The 18,015-nt window shown below is 48.6% G+C and overlaps 1 protein-coding gene across 3 annotated transcripts; it reads left to right on the top strand.

The window, feature by feature from the left end:
- Nucleotides 1-610: 610 nt before the first annotated feature.
- Spryd3 (SPRY domain containing 3) lies at nt 611-18,000 on the top strand. Of its 3 annotated transcripts, none has more exons than XM_090326278.1 (11): nt 611-763; nt 3,598-3,744; nt 5,144-5,219; nt 6,163-6,287; nt 6,574-6,709; nt 8,955-9,140; nt 14,271-14,420; nt 15,449-15,506; nt 16,036-16,155; nt 16,245-16,417; nt 16,725-18,000. In XM_090326278.1, exons 1-11 carry the CDS (start codon nt 723-725, stop codon nt 16,857-16,859), a joined length of 1,347 nt encoding a protein of 448 aa, XP_090182404.1. In that variant the 5' UTR covers nt 611-722; the 3' UTR covers nt 16,860-18,000. The 3 variants fall into 3 exon arrangements, with proteins under 3 accessions (XP_090182404.1, XP_090182411.1, XP_090182419.1); XM_090326285.1 differs by lacking the exon at nt 611-763 and adding an exon at nt 1,199-1,304; XM_090326293.1 differs by lacking the exons at nt 611-763; nt 3,598-3,744 and adding an exon at nt 1,203-1,304.
- Nucleotides 18,001-18,015: the final 15 nt, after the last annotated feature.

The following is an 18,015-nucleotide window of genomic DNA, read 5'->3' as shown; positions in this document are numbered from 1 at the left end:
ATGTACACACACACACACACACACACACACACACAGAATGGGACAGATCTGAAATCTGAAGGAACAAAGTCAATTAGATCTACAATCAACTAATAGTACAAGGCTTCCATGTGTGTTGTCAATGGAATCTTTCTGTTGAGAGTGGAGGAAGGAGTGATTTTGTGGAAGAAGGAAACGGGAAGTTCCATCCAAGGGTCCTAACGGCACCGAACATCCCTTTTGCAGCTATTCAATGAAGTTAGTGTCTTTCTTTCCTTCACATTCTGACTGGACCTAACTCTCCTTCAGTTTCACCAAGGCCTCTCTGATCCTGAACAGCATCCAGTTCCATGCCATTGTGCTTACGTGTGTGTGTGGGTGCATGCACGCGTGCCAGTCCTGGGGCTTGAACTCAGGGTGTGGGCACTGTCCCTGAGCCTTTTCCCTCAAGGCCAGCCCTCTACCATTTGTGCCACAGCTTCACTTCTAGCTTTTTGGTAGTTAATTAGCAATAAGTGTCTCATGGACTCTCCTGCCCAGGTGGGCTTTGCACCTTGCATCCTCAGATCTCAGCCTCCTGAGTAGCTAGGCTCACAGGCGTGTAAGCCACAGGCATGGTCGGCTCCATTGTGCTGTTTGCGTCTGAAGTTCTCTCCTTCTGTGATGGAATGTCCTCCCCGGAATGAAGGAACGTGACAACGACATGGAGCTCGGAGAAAACATATAGTAACAGTGCACCGGTTATGGAGAACAGCGCCCGTGGCTCATGTGTAAAAAGCAAATGGTAAGATTTATTCCGTCGGGGAATCGAGTGGATTTAAAAGGTCACGTCTGTAGTCTGCAGAGCTTGCAATGAATGGCAGGACGGGCGTAGAAAGAGCACGGAGGAGATGCGATGAGCAAGCAGGAGATGCAATGCTTGGAGGAGTGAGGCTGCCCCGCCCCGCCCCGCCCTAGCGCAAAAGCTGCCTCCTGCCCGCCCCCCCCCGCCCCACCCCGGGAGCCCGGGTCGTCATGGCAGCGGCGGCCACGGCTGAGCGGCCACGTCGCCTCCCCACTCTCCCCACAACCGGGTTTAACCAGACTGCCCACGGCTAGGTACCCGTCTCACCGGGCCGCGCCCCGCGGGGCTGCCTGCGATCTGTGATTGGCTTCTACGGATGCCCGTCGTCACAGGCCGCTTCGGATTGGTCAAGATTGGTGAGACGGGGCGGGTGTTGAAGCGCCTAGGAAGGGCGGGGACCCGGATGTGTGTAGTGGCGGTGGCCGAAGAGCTTGTGTACGGAGCTGAGAGGCCTATGGATGAGGAGGACGCGGCGGCCCCGGTAGGCGGGGTTCGGAGGCAGGATCCCGGAGGTCTGGGGTCTCCCCTGAGCTCGAAGTGGGGGTCTCGGGTGGTGGCTCCGGGGGTCAGGGGCGGGGCCTTGCCCTCTGGTTACCCGTGTGCTTGCTTGGCGCACCCTCCTCTAGTGCAAGGCCTGGACAACCCGCGTCGTCACCCGGACTGGCTGGAGCTCGGTTACCTCAGGTCTCGTGGGAGAGACCAGGCCATGCCCAGGCTCCTGTGCCCTTGTGCCACTCACTGGTGCCAGGGCTTTGGGGTTCTGGGCAACCGGATACTCCTAGATCTGGGGCGGCAGCATCTAATTGACCTGGGGTACAGCCCTGGCTAAGGCAGGAGGTGGCAGATGTTCCCACAGGTGTCCATTCCTCTGGGCCAGTGTGGCTGTGCACATTGGATGGAACTCAGTCTAGCCTGTAAGCACCTACTGTGTGCAAGGATGGTACTGGGGACTGGGGGATGGGAAGAAAAGAGTACTTCGCCCTTTCTCTTTTGGCTCCCAGGGAAGATTGATTGATTGATTCATTCATTCATATGTTGGCCCCTTGGTCATCCTACCCTTTTCACTGATACCCTTTTTGTGGATGTCATCTCCCCTCTGAACTGTTAGAGCAAGTTGCAACCTGAATGGTCGCTTTTTTTTTTTTCCCCTTGTCAGTTGTGGGGCTTGAACTCTGGGCCTGGACACTGTCCCTGAGCCTCCTTGTGCTCAAGTCTAGTACTCTACCACTTGAGTGATTAGAGATGAGTCTCATGGGGACTTTTCTTCTGTCTGTGCTGGCTTGCAGCCATGATACTCAGATCTCAGCCTCCTGAGTAACAAGAATTATAGGCATGAACCACCACCACCTCACTCAGAATGAGCTTTCGTTCTGATAAAATAGTACCATTTATTTTCTCTCTTCTTGTCTTTTCTTTTGTACCAGTACTGAGACTCTAGCTCAAACCTCATACTGTCACTTTTCTTTTTTGCTCAAGATTGGTGCTGTAACTCCTGAGCCACATCTCTACTTCTAGCTTTTGGCTGGTTAGTTGGAGATGAGTCTCTGGGACTTTTATGCCCAGGCTGTCTTTGGATCTCCTCAGGTCTCACTCCTGAGTGGCTAGTATTAAAACAATAAGCTAACAGCACTCAGCAATACAAAAACAAAAAATAAAACCCCTATCTTTTTTCTTTGTTGGTCCTGAGGCTTGAACTGAGATCATGGGTGCCGTGCTTGAGTTTCTTTACTCAAGGCTAGGGTTCTAACACTTGAGCACTTGAGTCACAACTCCACTTCTGTTTTTTGTTTTTTCTTTTTTTAAATTTTTTTTGTGCCAGTCCTGGGACTTGAACTCAGGATCTGGGCACTGTCCTTGAGCTTTCTCACTCTGTCACTTGAGCCACAGCACCACTTCTGGCTTTTTCTGTGTATGGGGTACAGAGGAATCAAACCCAAGGCTTTGTGCATGCTAGGCAAGCACTCTACCACTAGGCCACACTCTTGGCCCCCCCCCTTTTTTTTAATTTTTGGTGATTTATTGGAGATGAGAATCTTAGGAACTTTCCTGCCCAGGCTGGTTTGGATCCATGATCCTCAGCCTCTTGATTAGCTAGGATTCTAGGGCATGAACCACCAACACCCAGCATTTCATTTCTGACTTAAAACTCCCAAAAGATTTCCCAAGGCAGAGCCTTGATCTGCCTTCTCCTGCCTTTTCTTACCCATTTTTACTACTTTCCCTACACATTAGCTGTCTGGCATTTTCTGTCTCTACTATGCCTGCTCCCCTGCTCTCTAGGACTTAGGCCTCACTGTCCCCTCTGCCTGGGATGGCTTTTCTTGGACTGTCACATGCCTGGCTCCTTTCCAACTCACATGTCACCTCCTTAGAGAGATAGTCTCTATCCACTGTGTCCTCTATTCTTTGTCATATTACCTTGTTGTTCTCCTCCTCCCCCCACACACTGGCTGAAATTGTCTGGTGTGGTTACTGTCTGTCTTGATCCCTCTGGCACAGTGGAATGGGACCCCTCCTGCCCCCCCCCCTGCACCCAGAACAAGATCTCATCCACTCATCCATCCTGTCCACAGCTATATCCCTAGCATTCAGGATGGTGCATACAGTAGGAGCTCAGTAAATGTTTGTTACCTTTTGGATGAGGATAAGGGATGGTATGAGGTTGTTATGGACACTTAGCCACAAATCTGGTACCCTCTCTAAATTCAGAATTGAGTAGAATGGGGAGCTCTGGTCAAGGCCCGTTTTTTTCCTCCATCCATCTTCCCTTTCAGGTTTGTTCTCATGAACAAGATGGATGACCTCAACCTGCACTACCGGTTTCTGAACTGGCGCAGGCGAATCAGGGAGATTCGAGAGGTTCGGGCCTTTCGGTATCAGGAGAGGTTCAAACACATCCTTGTAGATGGAGACACTTTGAGGTGAGTTTAAAGGAATGGTTGTACATTTTTCTTTTTGTCCCAGATGTCAGAGTGAAAAATAGATGTTTTAGAAGGGGAGTCTACATGGAGCTGGAAATGGGAATGTTTTGTTCTCCTCTCCCTACCAAGTTGTAGGGATTGAACCCAGGGACTAGTTGCTGCCCCTGAGCTCTTTTTGTTTAAGGCTAGTGCTCCACTTCTGGGTTTCTGGTGGTTAATTGGAGATAAGAGTCTCAAGAGTCTCACAGACTTTCCTGCCTGGGGTAGCTTTAAACCTTGATGTTCAGATCTCAGCCTCCTGAGTATCTAGGATTATGGGTATGAACCATTGGCACCACCAAGCTGAGACAAGATTTTTTTTTTCCAGTCCTATGGACTGAACTCAGGGCCCAAGCATTATCCTTGGGTATTCCTCAAGGCTAGAGCTTTACCACTTGAGCCACAGCCCCACTTCTGGCTTTTCTATGTATGTGGTACCAAGGAATCAATCCCTGATCTTCGTGCATGCTAGGCAAGCACTCTACCACTCTGCCATACTCCCAGCCCCTGAGACCAAATAGATTTTGATATGTAGCATATGTGGCCTCCTGAGTAATGGGATTATAGGCGTGTATTTTGGTCTATCAGTGAAGAAATACAGCAGAGTTGTCTTGTTTGAACACAGTGTTTGGACACACACAGAAGTGACCAGTCAGGTGTAGGAGCTGCTGGACTTAGTTCTTTGCTGAGAAGGCTGCAATGCATTTGACTGGTTCCTGCCCATGTCTCAAGGACTAGGGTTGGCAGAAACCCTTTCAAAGACTGTGGGTCTTCTGTTTATGGAAAGATAACTCCATAGTGCATCCCATCTACTACCTCTTTCTAACTCTTTGGGTTGGTCTGTGTGTGTTTCTCTTTTCTCTCTTGAACCCATTCCTTGACTCTTGCTAACCTAGTTGTCTCTTTGTCTCACAAAGTTGTCTCTGAAGGAAGAAGGAAAGTGTTTTGTTGTTGTTGTTTAGCTTAGAGGCAAAGAAGCTAGAGAGCAGAGGACCAAGTACCTATCACCTAGTATGTAAGGACTTTGGTACAGCAGATAGAGACAAGCTACTCTCCAGCCAAAGGCCAGGGCTTGAAGTTAAATAGGATTCTGAAACCTCTAACAGACAATTATAAAAGGCTGCACATTTCTCCTCTTTGGAGATGAACAATCCAAGTCTGCCTTGCTCTCCTGGGGCTTGGACCTGGCTGGAAGCAGTGTGTGGGGGGTGTGGTGGTGGGGGGGATGGCTTTGTATCTGGAGGCCTTCTGGGTTTTCCTCTGTGCTGGCCCTTGAAGGATGATTGTTGGGGATGTTGAGGCCTTCTGCAAACTCCTGGGCTGGACTATTAATGGAATATCCCCTTCATTCCTCCTTCAGTTACCATGGAAATTCTGGCGAAGTTGGTTGCTATGTGGCTTCTCGACCCCTGACCAAGGATAGCAATTATTTTGAGGTAATCGAGCTTTGGGTGGGCAGAGCAAGGGTGAGGCCAGGGATGAGAGCATTCATCTTCAAGAAACTCCTTCACCAGACACCTGACCTAATCCTTTTAACTTTCCATCAGAGCTTTCTTGTTCTCTGGGGAAAAAAAGGTGCAGAATAGATAGATGGTCCTTGATTTAGAGATAGGTGCGCTGGAGTCTTATTACCATGAGCCTTCTGCTTTCCTGCCTCCCCTGCCCCAGGTGCTTTTTCAACCCATATCCCAGAATTTAACCCATGTGCTTTCTTTCCTACCCCTTAATTTAAGCCCTGCTTATACTCTGTCTCCTACCTTTCTAAAGCTTAAGAACAATTGTCTGAGTGATTGTAAGCCCCTATTTTCTCTCTGAGTGTCCTATCTTTCTCTCATGTCCATGTCTTTTGTCTCTGAGCTTCCTTTGTCACTAACTCTGTGGGCCACCCCCTACCCCCAGCAGTTTATTCCATTTCCTTCCTTCCTTCCTTCTTCCCTCCCTCTCTCCCTCCCTTCTTCCTTCCCTTTCCTTCCTTCCCTCCTTCCCTCCCTCCCTCCCTCCCCTCTTTCTTTCTTTCTTTCTTTCTTTCTTTCTTTCTTTCTTTCTTTCTTTCTTTCTTTCTTAATTTCTTTCTTTCTTTCTTAATTTCTTTCTTTCTTTCTTTCTTTCTTTCTTTCTTAATTTCTTATTTTCTTTCTTTCTCGCCAGTCCTGGGCTTGAACTCAGGGCCTGGGCACTGTCCCCAAGCTTCATTTGCTCACGGCTAGCACTCTACCACTTGAGCCACAGCACATCTCTGGCTTTTCCTGTGTATGTGGTACTGAGGAATCAAACCCAGGGCTTCATTCATGCTAGGCAAACACTCTCCCAGTAAGCCACATTCCCCGCCTTTATTCCATGTTCTGTCTTTGTTAACTGTGTCCTGCTCTCTTCCCCCAGGTGTCTATTGTGGATAGTGGTGTCCGGGGCACCATTGCCGTGGGGCTGGTTCCTCAGTACTACAGCTTGGATCACCAGCCTGGCTGGTTGCCTGATTCTGTAGCCTACCATGCTGATGATGGCAAGTGAGTGGCCCCCGTGGAACTTGACCCCTTTTCTGCAGGATTGGGAATCATAGATATAAAGGACTAACTGCTTTGTGTGACTTTTCCCATTTCTTCCCCTGTCTTGGGTGTTTTCATAGACTGTTCTGATTAGGTGACCCGGTGGCTACCCGCTTGCAGGTATGCAGGCTTTGGGGAGAGGGTGGGTCTCACAATAGGATACCATCCAGAGTGACTGGCGTAGTGGAGAGGAGGCTGGGGAGTAGTGGAGGCAGCCTGTCTTGTATTTGTGCCACTTTTTCCACAGACTGTACAATGGCCGAGCCAAGGGCCGCCAGTTTGGGTCAAAGTGCAACTCGGGGGACCGGATTGGCTGTGGCATTGAGCCTGTGTCCTTTGATGTGCAGACTGCTCAGATCTTCTTCACAAAAAATGGGAAGCGGGTGAGTAAGTAGTCTTGGGATGGTTCTAGGGGCTTAAAGCCATCCCAGGGTTTGTTGGAGTGAATAGGAAGAATTTGTTGACTGGAGCTTGATTAGGGATCTCTACTTACTTCCTCATATGCACCTCATTTATCTGTTTAGATGTCAGTGAAAGAAGGGCAGAAACTGGGGTTGGGGAGGAGAAAAGTGGGTGATTTTGGGGTGGGGGGGAGAAGTGTTTTTTGTTTGTTTTCTACTTTTTTTTTTTTTTTTTTTTTGCCAGTCCTAGGCTTGAGCTCAGGGCCTGAGCACTGTCCTTGGACTTTCTCAAGGCTAGAACTCTACCACTTGAGCCTCAGCACCACTTCCGGCTTTTTCTATATATGTGGTACCAAGGAATCGAACCTGGGTCTTCATGCATGCTAGGCAAGCACTTTAACCACTAGACCAAACTCGCAGCCCACTGTTTTCTGCTTTTTGTTCTTGTTTTGTTTTGCCAGCCTCAGGGACTGAACTCAGAGCCTGAACACTGTCCTTTGGGCTTTCTCAAGGCTAGAGCTTTACCACTTGAGCCACAGCACCCTATCTGGCTTTTTCTATGTATGTGGTACCAAGGAATCAAACTTGGGTCTTTGTGTATGTTAGGCAAGCACTCTACCACTAGGCCAAACTCCGGGCCTAGTTTTGTTTTTATTTCTAGTCCTGGGACTTAAACTCTGGACTTGGATGTTGTCCCTGAGCCTCTTTGTGCTTGAGGCTAGCACTCTACCACTTGAGCCATAGTGCCACTTCTGGCTTTTTCTGAGTAGTTTATCGGAGATAAGAGTCTCATGTACTTTGCTTCCCCGGCTGGCTTTGAACAGTGATCCTCAGATCTCAGTCTCCTGAGTTGCTAGGACTACAGGTATGAGCCATTGGCGCTCAGCTGGGGGAAGGTTTTGGGCAGACAAAAAAGGGAAGATTGTGGCATGGCTGCATTCGCTGAAGGGTCTCTGTGGGCTTTTGAGGATGTGGCCTTTTTTTTTTTCCTGGTTCCGATTCAAAGGCTTGAACTCAGGTCTTAGATCCTGTCCCTGATCAATTTTGCTCAAAGTTAGTGTTCTACTATTTGAGCCCCAGCTCTGCTTCTAGGTTTTTGCTGTTTCCCCAGGCTGGCTTTGAACAGCAATCCTCAGATTTCAGCCTCTTGAGTAGCTAGGGGTACAGGTGTGAGCCCTAGTGCCCAGCCACTCAGCAGATCTTTATTTATTTATTTATTTTCCAGTCCTGGGGCTTGAACTCAGGGCCTGGGCACTGCCCATGGACACTTTTTGCTCAAGGCTAGTGCTTTGCCACTTGAGCCACAGCGCCACTTCTGGCTTTTTCTGTGTATGTGATACCGAGGAATTGAACCCAGGGCTTCGTGCATAGGAGTCAAGTGCTCTACCACTAGGCTACACTCCCAGCCCAGCAAATCTTAAAAAAATAAAAAAGATATATATGTATATGTATATATAGTAGAGACTGGAAATGTGGCTTGACATAAACACACACACATAGTAAAGGTGATGTACAGAGGGAGTATAGTTATATAAGTAAGGAAAAGAGAGTAAATTTATTTCCTTTTTAAAAAAATTTATTGTCAGGATAAATTTTTAAATTTAAAAAAATTTAAATTTTATTGTCAGGGTAATGTATAGAGGGGTTACAGTTACATTCGTCAGGTATTAGGTACATTACTTCTCACACATTGATACCCCTTTTCATGTCTGTGTGTGTGTGTGTGTGTGTGTGTGTGTGTGTGTGTGTGTGTGTGTCTCTCTCTCTCTCTCTCTCTCTCTCTCTCTCTCTCTCTCTCTCTCTCTCTCTCTCTCTCTCTCTCTCAGGGCCTGGGCATTCATTGTCCCTGAGCTTTTTTTGCTCAAGGCTAGCATTCTACCACTTGAGCCACAGAGCACTTTCAGCTTTTTCCGTACATGTGGTACTGAGGAATAGAGCCCAGGGTTTCTTACATACTAGGCAAGCACTCTACCACTAAGCCACATTCCGAGACAGCACATTTCTTTTCAAACAGTGTTACCCTGGACTTAGCAGACTTTTAAACTTTCCTGTATATCCGATGTTTTTTCTCTTTTCTTTTTTGTAAATTTGTCAGTGTGTGTGTATGTGTAAATAATTACTGGCTGCATCATCTGAAAAGTGCTCTGTGAGAATTAGGTGAACTGTGGGAAAGTGGGCCACATGGCAACTCCTTCCCTCCTTCCCTCCCTCCTTCCCTCTGCTGCAGGTGGGCTCTACCATCATGCCCATGTCCCCAGATGGGCTGTTCCCAGCAGTTGGCATGCACTCCCTGGGTGAAGAGGTACGGCTGCACCTCAATGCTGAGCTGGGCCGAGAGGATGATAGCATCATGATGGTGGACAGTTACGAGGATGAATGGGGCCGGCTGCATGATGTCAGAGTCTGCGGGACTGTGAGTAAGGGCGGAGGGATGGTAGGGATAGGGCAGACAGGGCTCACCTCAAGGCATAAGAGCACATCTGAATTGCTTTGAATTGTTGGGTTTTGAGTTTCACTTTGTAGCCCAGGTGGACCTATAACTCACAGTTCTCCTGCCTCAATCTCTTGAGTGGCTGAGATTAGGCCTCTGTGCCAGTATCTTTTGTAGGGCTTTGCAAAATGGAAATATGGCGTCTTTTCTTGTTGTTGTTGTTGTTGTCCCTGAGCTCTTCAGCTCAAAGCTACCACCCTACTCCTTGAGCCACAGCACCACTTCCAGTTTTCTGGTAGTTAATTGGAGATAGGAGTTTCACCAATTTAAGTGCCAGGCTGGCTTTGAACTGTGATCCTCAGATCTCAGCCTCCTGAGTAGCTAGGATAATAGGCATAGCCACTGTGCTTGGCTAGTATTGGCAGTTTTGGAAGTTCTGGGAGTCTTGGAGTCCAGATCTTTGTTCTCTTTAGTATAAATTCTCTTTCTTCCCTGTTGGGAGCCAGAGTGGAATCAAACTGTACCTTGACTTGCATCAGACCATGGCTTTATTGTCTTATTGTTTTCTGGCCCTATTCTATGTAAATGACCTGAGAATTACCATATGAATGTAACACCTGGAGGTTCCCTGGGTCAGGAGGAGGGAAGAAGGGGGAGTGGAAAATAAACGCAGCAGTCTCGGCTGTCTTTGCCTGGACTGCGGACATCCGGACCCGGTGTGTCTGTCTCTCTTCTTTTTCTTCCTAGTCCTTGTCCCCTATTTCAGGAACCCCAATCTGCGAACCCTGGTTTGCTGCCGGTTGGCCCCGGCACTTCCCCTCTTCCTGATTTGAGAACTCTGGTTAGTTGTTGATTCCTAGAGAGCAGAAGCTCTTCAATGTCTTGTGCCCTCTACTGCCCTGTGTGCCTGCCACTAAGGGGCTGGAGTCTGACTTGGAGGCACTGCCTCTGCTCCCTTTCTGTCTCCATCAAGCTCAGATGGTCCAAGTTTTCCATTCACAGGGTCAAAGTGGAGATGACATAGAGGGGAGGTTGGTTTCTATAGCACTGTCCTTGGACTTTCTCAAGGCTAGAGCTCTACCACTTGAGCCTCAGCACCACTTCCGGCTTTTTTCTATGTATGTGGTACCGAGGAATCGAACCCGGGTCTTCATGCATGCTAGGCAAGCACTTTAACCACTAGGCCAAACTCCCGGTCCCGAGAGACCTTTTTTGAAGAGAACTTTTTTGAATAAACTTCAGTGTTACTCTCTTCTACTTCCCCTACATTTTTTTTTAAGAGCCAAGGAAAATCCTTGAACTTCTAATCTTGCTTCTTCTTTTTTCTTTCTTTCTTTCTTTTTTTTTTGCCAGTGTTGGGGCTTGAACTCAGAGCACTGTCCTTGGGCTTTCTCAAGGCTAAAGTTCTACCACTTGAGCCACAGCACCACTTCTGACTTTTTCTATGTATGTGGTACCAAGGAATTGAACCTGGGTCTTCATGCGTGCTAGGTAAGCAGTCTACCACTAGGCCAAACTCCTGCCCAATCTATTTTTGTTGTTGTTTGAGGCAGTGACTTGACCATGACTGTGACTTGCTCATTGGCTAGTGCTGCACCAGCTGAGCCTTGCTTCCAGCTCAAATGTTCTCTGATTTTATCTTTCATAGTCTGTCCTTGGATTTGGAACTTCCTTGGGCCTCTTAATGTGTGGGGCTGCTTGGGCCTCCTACTTGGAATTGTCCCTCTTCTACCTCCTTGTCCCTAGCCTAGCCGCTTCCTGGCCTTCTCACCCCAACCCAGGCTGTTTTCACATCAGTCTGTGATTGCAAAATAGAAGCAATGCCAGGGGTGTTAGGGAGGGGGAGGAGGGATGGATTATGAGCAAGGCCTCCTCTTGTCCCGTTCAAGGTAAGTCGAGCTCAGGAAAAGTGGCGTAAGTGTAAGTGTACCCTCTTGTTTCCTTCTTGCTGCTGTATCACTTCTGGCCCTGAGTCCCAAGAGCTGCAACTGTTAGCTGAGAGGCTTCAGATGCATACTCTGAAAATTTCATCTCTTTCCTTTCTTTTTCCTTCCACCATCATCTTAACAACATTCACAGAGTTGAGCTTGAAACTGAGCCAGGGCAATTTTCCAGTTCTCATCTCTGACCTCTCCTCAGGAGTCTTTTTCCTGGCATCTTTCCCCTGCCTGGACCTGTCCCCACACTGCTCCCAGCGACTCCCAGGCATCTTTTTTAATTGATGCAGAATCCTGTAGATATTTATAAATAGCTTTCCTTCCTCTCCACCCTCCCCCGATCTCCCTCAGGTGACTCATTTAGGAATTGTTTGGACATAAACTGTTGGGTTTGGCTCTTTGTGCAGACCCCCACCCGGCTCAGGACAGTTGGCAGGGTGGGACCACTACTTCCTGAGAGCTTATTCTTCTGGAATAGACTTGAGCATGCGCCTCTTGAGAACCATGCACCTTCTAGTCTTTCAAATGAGAATGAATTTCTGGTTTCCTTCATTACTTTGGGCCTCCTGGGCTTACTTATGCCCTGACTACCCCTTCTTGTCCATTCTTACTATCTACTTTATTTCTTATCCACAGATCAGAGCTGTATCAGCTTAGAGGTACCCAGGAAAGGTCATTTTTTTTTTTTTGCCAGTCCTGGGGCTTGAACACAGATTCTGAGAGCCATCCTTGAGCTTTCTCAAGGCTAGAGCTCTACCACTTGAACCACAGCACCATTTCTGGCTTTTTCTATGTATGTGGTACTGAGGAATCAAACCCGGATCTTCATGCATGCTAGGCAAGCACCCTACCACTAGGGTTACATAAATACATACATATATTTTTTTTTATTTTCTTTTTGAGATAATGTCTTTCTGTGTAGTCCAGGCTATTCTTAAGCTTGAGATTCTTCTCCCTTAGCCTCTGGAGTGCTGAGATTATAGGTGTGTATCATCACACTTGGCTTCTGTACTTCTTTCTTTGAAGGATGTCTGGTAGAGTTGTTTTTCCTCTTCATCTTTGCTATTTTTTGTCTCTTTGTGTTGGAGAGCCCTTCCTGGACCCCAGGTCCCTGTTGCTGTTTTAGCCAGTTTTTCTCATCCTGGGTGATGTTTTCAGTTGAGTGTCCTAAGAACTATGGAAGTTTTGGAGACTTGGACCTGACCTTATGCTGCAGGGTTTCTTTCTTCCTTTTGTCTTTTGTCGGTTGTGGGACTTGACCTCTGGGCCTGGGTGTTGTCCCTGAGCAATTTAGCTCAAGTCTACCATCCTTCCCCTTGAGCCACAGTGCCACTTCCTTTCCTTCCTTCCTTTCCTTCTTTCTTTTTGTGTTGCAGGGTTTCTTTTTTCCTTTTCTTCTTCCTTCCCTCCATCCTTTCTCTCTTCCCAGAACTTGAGCTTGAACTCTGATTCTGCACTCTTGCTTAGCCTTTTTACTCTAGGTTGGTGCTCTATCATTAGCCACTCTTCCCCGTTGGGCATTTTACTGGTTAATGGAGATAAGAATCTCTTGAATTTGTTTCCCTGGGCTAGCTTCAACTCAATCCTTAGATCACAGTCTCCTGAATAGCTAGGATAATAGGCATGAGCCACTGGTGCCAAGCTTCCTAACTGGTCCTTCAATTAGGCTGTAGCAGCTGTCCTTGCAGGCTGAGGCTGAGGTTAGGGGAAGTTGGGTGGGTTTTTCCCAAGGATCAGGACCTGGATCCACTGTTTGTTGGCTGTTGAGCTGGAGAATACTGTTTCCTACACTGAGGTCAGTTGGCTAGACTGGCTCAAGGCAGCTGTGTGGTTCCCCCACCCAATTCTTCAATGCTATTGGGAGAGGGTGGGCTGAGAGTTGCAAATGATGGAGTTAATTAATGTGCACCAACCCACACCCTTCTCATCAGGTTTGGAATGATGCTGAGGGACGAAGGGGTGGAGTGAGCCTGGGTGTAGGCGTACGAGCACTTCTAGCTCTTTTGGATCCACCATCACTTCTCTTTGGGGAAGGAGGAGTGAATGGGCTTCGTGATATAGGACTGAACACTCTGGAGGGAGATGAACAGACAGAACCAGTTTCTCCTGGAGACACACCCAGGCCTCCACACTGGTGCATGTAAGCATAGTTCTTTTTCCTGTTCTGGCAGGAACTGGGGGCACAAGAGTCTGAGAGGCCATCTTCTGAAGGCTTGCCAGGAAAAAGTGAAAGAGGGCCCAGGGAGCTTGTTTTTTGAAGGGCTTCAGGGATGGAAAGATAGAAGACCGTCCTGAGGGGTAGTTGAGCTAATTAAAAGTGGATTAAAGAGTCCCAGGTGATGTTAGGATCCGGGGAAAGGGGATAGAGTTGAGTCACAGCACATTGTTACCATGACAACTGACAAATAAATTCTCCTAGATTGGGGGGTGCTGCCCTGTCATGCCTAGGCAGCACTATTGTAAGACTGAAGAGCCCCAAAACTCATCAGTCATCCCCTCTCTTCGACCTCCACATCCCTGTTCCAGCTTGAAAGAGTATCAAGGGGCTGGGAATACTTCTGTCTTTGTTTTGACCTCTCCATCCATGATAAATGATAGATCTGGGTTCCGGGCTTCTGTTAAGCACTTCCCTGACCCAGCACTGAATGGCTATGCTGAAAGCCAAGTAAAATAAAGAGCTTGAGAAGCCACCCCATCCCCAGCAGAATCAGCTTCTGAGCCTGTTCCCTTCCTCTGTGGTTGGCATTTGACTTCTGCTTCTTCCCTGCCCAATTAAAGCTCCCTGAGAAAGTGGTTGGCCTCCTCTCAGCCTAGTTTTTAATTTTCTTCCCTTTACAGCATCCAGGCCTAAGATCTTAGTGAGGTTCCTGGCACTCTGCTGTTCTCTGAACCACTGCTTTCTAATCTCCCAGAGATCAGAAGGAAGGCAGAGACGCATTCAACAAGGGGCACCTGTTGCTCATTCTGCTGCCACCTTTTCTCCTTTAATGAACCCTGCTCCTCTCTTCCTGGTCGGATCCTTGAAGCCACATTGGGCCTCCAGGATCCTTTTCCTTTCAATCAGGGGTTTCTGTCAGAGTCAGAAAATGGTACTTAGTCTGACTTGGGACCTGCTTTCTGGGACAGTGTCACTTTGACCCTTACCACCCCCCCTCAACTGGCTCTTCCCTCACAGCTGCTGGAATACTTGGGGAAAGGCAAGAGCATCGTGGATGTGGGGCTGGCTCAGGCCCGGCATCCGCTGAGCACCCGTAGCCACTATTTTGAGGTGGAGATCGTGGATCCTGGAGAGAAATGCTACATTGCCTTGGGACTGGCCCGGAAGGTAGGCATGAGTGCTGGTCTTTTTTTTTTTTTTTTTTTTTTTTGGTTATTCATGGGATTTGAACTCAGGGCCTAGGCTCTGTCCTTGTGCTTTTCTTCTCAAGACTAGAGCTCTATCACTTTGAGCCACAGCTCCACTTCTAGTTTCCTGGTGGTTAATTGGAGATACGAGTCACATGGATTTTCATGTGGCTTCAAACCACATTCCTCCAATCTCAGCCTCCTCAGTAGCTTCAATTACTAGTGTGAGCTACTAGCTCTGGATTTTTTTTTTTTTTTTTTTTTGCCAGTCCTGGGCTTGGGCTCAGGGCCTGAGCACTGTCCTTGGACTTTCTCAAGGCTAGCACTCTACCACTTGAGCTTCAGCACCACTTCCGGCTTTTTTCTATGTATGTGGTACCAAGGAATCGAATCTGGGTCTTCGTGCATGCTAGGCAAGCACTTTAACCACTAGGCCAAATTCCCAGCCCCTGGATTTTTTTTTTTTTTTTTTTTTTGCCAGTCCTGGGCTTGAGCTCAGGGCCTGAGCACTGTCCTTGGACTTTCTCAAGGCTAGAGCTCTACCACTTGAGCCTCAGCACCACTTCCAGCTTTTTCTATATATGTGGTACCAAGGAATCGAACCCGGGTCTTTGTGCATGCTAGGCAAGCACTTTAACCACTAGGCCAAACTCCTGGCCTGGATTTTTTTCTTATGGAGCTGTTGCTCAGTGCTAGGTTTTTGGGATGGGGCCATCAAGCTATGCCTGCATGTAAGGTGACAGACCCCATGTGACTGAGGACCCCCAGAATACTGAGACTATACCACATATTCAAGGACCTGCATTGGTGTGGAGCAGCCCTAGTCCTGAAAAGCTAAGCATTTTCCTACCTTCATTGTTCCCTGAACCCTAGGGTGAGAGGCGGTGGGCAAAGTGCCTAGCTGTCTGTATGGTGGGCTCTCCAAAAGCTAGCAGATTCAGAAACCACTCTTTTCTGTCCTCTCTTGAACATGGTACCACCGACTTTTTTTCCCCTCCCTTGGTGCAGGATTATCCCAAGAATAGACACCCTGGCTGGAGCAGAGGGTCTGTGGCTTACCATGCAGGTGAGTGGAGGGCTCCTGGTAAAGGAGAGTATATAGGGACAAAGAACGTCAAGGACATCTATTTTCCTGGTCTCTCTAAGGGGCCTCTCTCTCCTTCCTCTGATGAAAAAGTTCTTGCTTTCTTCTCATCTATTTTTTCCTCTCAGCCTTGAAAGCCAGGGGGCAGGACAGGGTGGGAAAACTGGGCCTGCACTGAGCATTTCAGGTCTCTAAGTTGGCGCCCTTGTGCAAATCTCCCATATTCATTTTCTTTTGTGTGTGTGTGTGTTCTGTTTGATTTCCTTGAGAGCTTTCTTGAGAAGAGGTTCTAGTTCACCTCTCTCCCTTTCCTTGCATGCTTAATCCCCCTGTAATGGCTTTCTTCTAACCAGTTCTCCTTTACCCTGATAGATCTTGTGTTTCCCCTTCTTAAAAAACCATCGAGTGTCTCCTTACCATACCATATGTGTCTCCTTGCCTTTGTTTCAGTCTTGGAGTACAATGCCAATGCCACCCCTCCTCTAGCATGACTCTCCCCTCTCTCCAACAGATGATGGGAAGATCTTCCATGGTAGTGGTGTGGGAGACCCCTTTGGACCACGCTGTTACAAAGGGGACATTATGGGCTGTGGAATCATGTTTCCCCGGGACTATATTCTGGATAGTGAGGGTGAGTAGATAGAGCAGCAGCCAGACTGCCCAGGGAACAGGGAAGCATGAATTCAGGGGTAGCGTGAGTTCAGGTTCCCTGTCTTCTAGGTGACAGTGATGACAGTTGTGATACAGTGATCCTGTCCCCAACTGCCCGGGCTGTCCGGAACGTCCGGAATGTCATGTACCTGCACCAAGAAGGGGAAGAGGAAGAGGAGGAAGAAGAAGAGGAAGAAGATGGGGAAGAGATAGAGCAGGAACATGAGGGCAAGAAAGTGGTGGTAAGGAGGTTTGGGCTGGTTTTGGGGTCCTGGAACTGGTACGGGCTGCTGTATGACTAGGATAGTGGTTTGGAAAGGAAAGGGCAAGGGAGTATCCTGGGGTCACCAGAGTTTGAGAGCGGAGGCTGTACTTGGAGTCTGTTTTCCAGCCTCAGCACGCCCTCTCGTGGTCTCTTCCCATGTTGCCCCAAGCGCCTCTCAAGCCTATGCTGGGCGTTGGGAGTGAGGGATTTCAGGGCTGAAGAGTACTATCATCCTCAAGAAAAGATTTCAGGGTCTCCTCCATTCTCCCCACTTGCATCACCAGGTTTTCTTCACCCGGAATGGCAAGATCATTGGGAAGAAAGACGCTGTTGTACCTTCCGGAGGCTTCTTCCCCACTATTGGAATGCTGAGCTGTGGGGAGAAAGTGAAAGTAGACCTGCATCCCCTGAGTGGCTAGGGCTTCTCCATACCCGCCCTCCTCCCTCTGCACTCCCTTTGAAGGGCCAGGTGCCCAGTTCCTGGCTTCCCCTGGGATTTGTTTACTCTGCAGGCCCTGGGGGTGCATTCACTCTGAGCCCTACCCACCCAGGTCCTGGTCAAGCTCTATCTGTTTTACCCGATGCCACCTTTTATCATCAGTCCCTGGACCCGAGTCCTTGGTTGGACAGAAGCAGGCCCAAAGAACAGTGTTGATACATGGCTAGGTCTCCCTTGCTTTGGTCAGTGGTCGCTTGAATCCCCTTTCCTTTGCTGGCCCTGTGTGAGTGGAGAAGAGCTAGCCCCTTTCTCAGCTGCTATTTGAGCATGACACTTTGCAGAGGGTATAGAGGCAGCCGGTCCCCTACTTAGCACATTTGTCCCCTTACTTCTCTTTTGTTTGTTCCTTGTCATCATGTGAGCCAATTGCTGCTGTCTCCTTTTCGCCCCCCACTCCCAAGCTGGCCTAGGGGAGGCCCCTAGGAGGCCTCTCTCTCCTTTTACTAGCTGCTGCCCTGAAAAGATTCCTCAAGGGCACCTATCCTTTCCCTTGAAAGCTGGCTCCCTGTTTCCTACCTGCTCAGTCACCATCATCCCAGAGTTTGAGTCTGGACCCTCCCCCCTCCCCCACCTCATTCACACACAGGGTGCTCAGTACATGTGTAGGAGTAGACAGGGCTGGCCTTTGTCCTCTGCTGCCTGGCCACGTTCCCTAGTGGCATCTATGACCCTAGCTGTCTGGGATGAAGGCTGAGGCTCCTCACCCCCTTTACCCACCCCCTTCCCTGCCTGCCTCATACCCTAGCTTGCTGCTTGTGCCAGTTGCCTGTTTTGCTTCAGTGTTTGATTCTTACATAGATTCCCCCTAGCCCTCCTATCACTTTCTCCTGCCTTGACCCTGAGCCCCTCCCCATAGGAGGGAGGGAAGGAAGAGGGAACAGGAGCTCTTGGCCATGGTTTGCACAGAGTGGGCGGGGCCTTGGGGGAAATGGGTGTGCTGTCGTGCTGCTGGGACCCCCTTGGTCCTCCCTTTTGGCCCTGCACTATGATGTATGAAATGTATGTACAGACCAGAGATCTTTATACAGCCAATAAAGACGGAGTTTCCGTATTTATCAGTACAGTGGAATGGGAAT

The sequence above is a fragment of the Megascapheus bottae genome, chromosome 2 (genome assembly GCF_031878675.1).
Source record: "Megascapheus bottae isolate mThoBot1 chromosome 2, mThoBot2.hap1, whole genome shotgun sequence".
In the NCBI taxonomy this organism is placed as follows: domain Eukaryota; kingdom Metazoa; phylum Chordata; class Mammalia; order Rodentia; family Geomyidae; genus Megascapheus; species Megascapheus bottae.
This window is presented reverse-complemented; position numbering and strand designations above follow the sequence as displayed.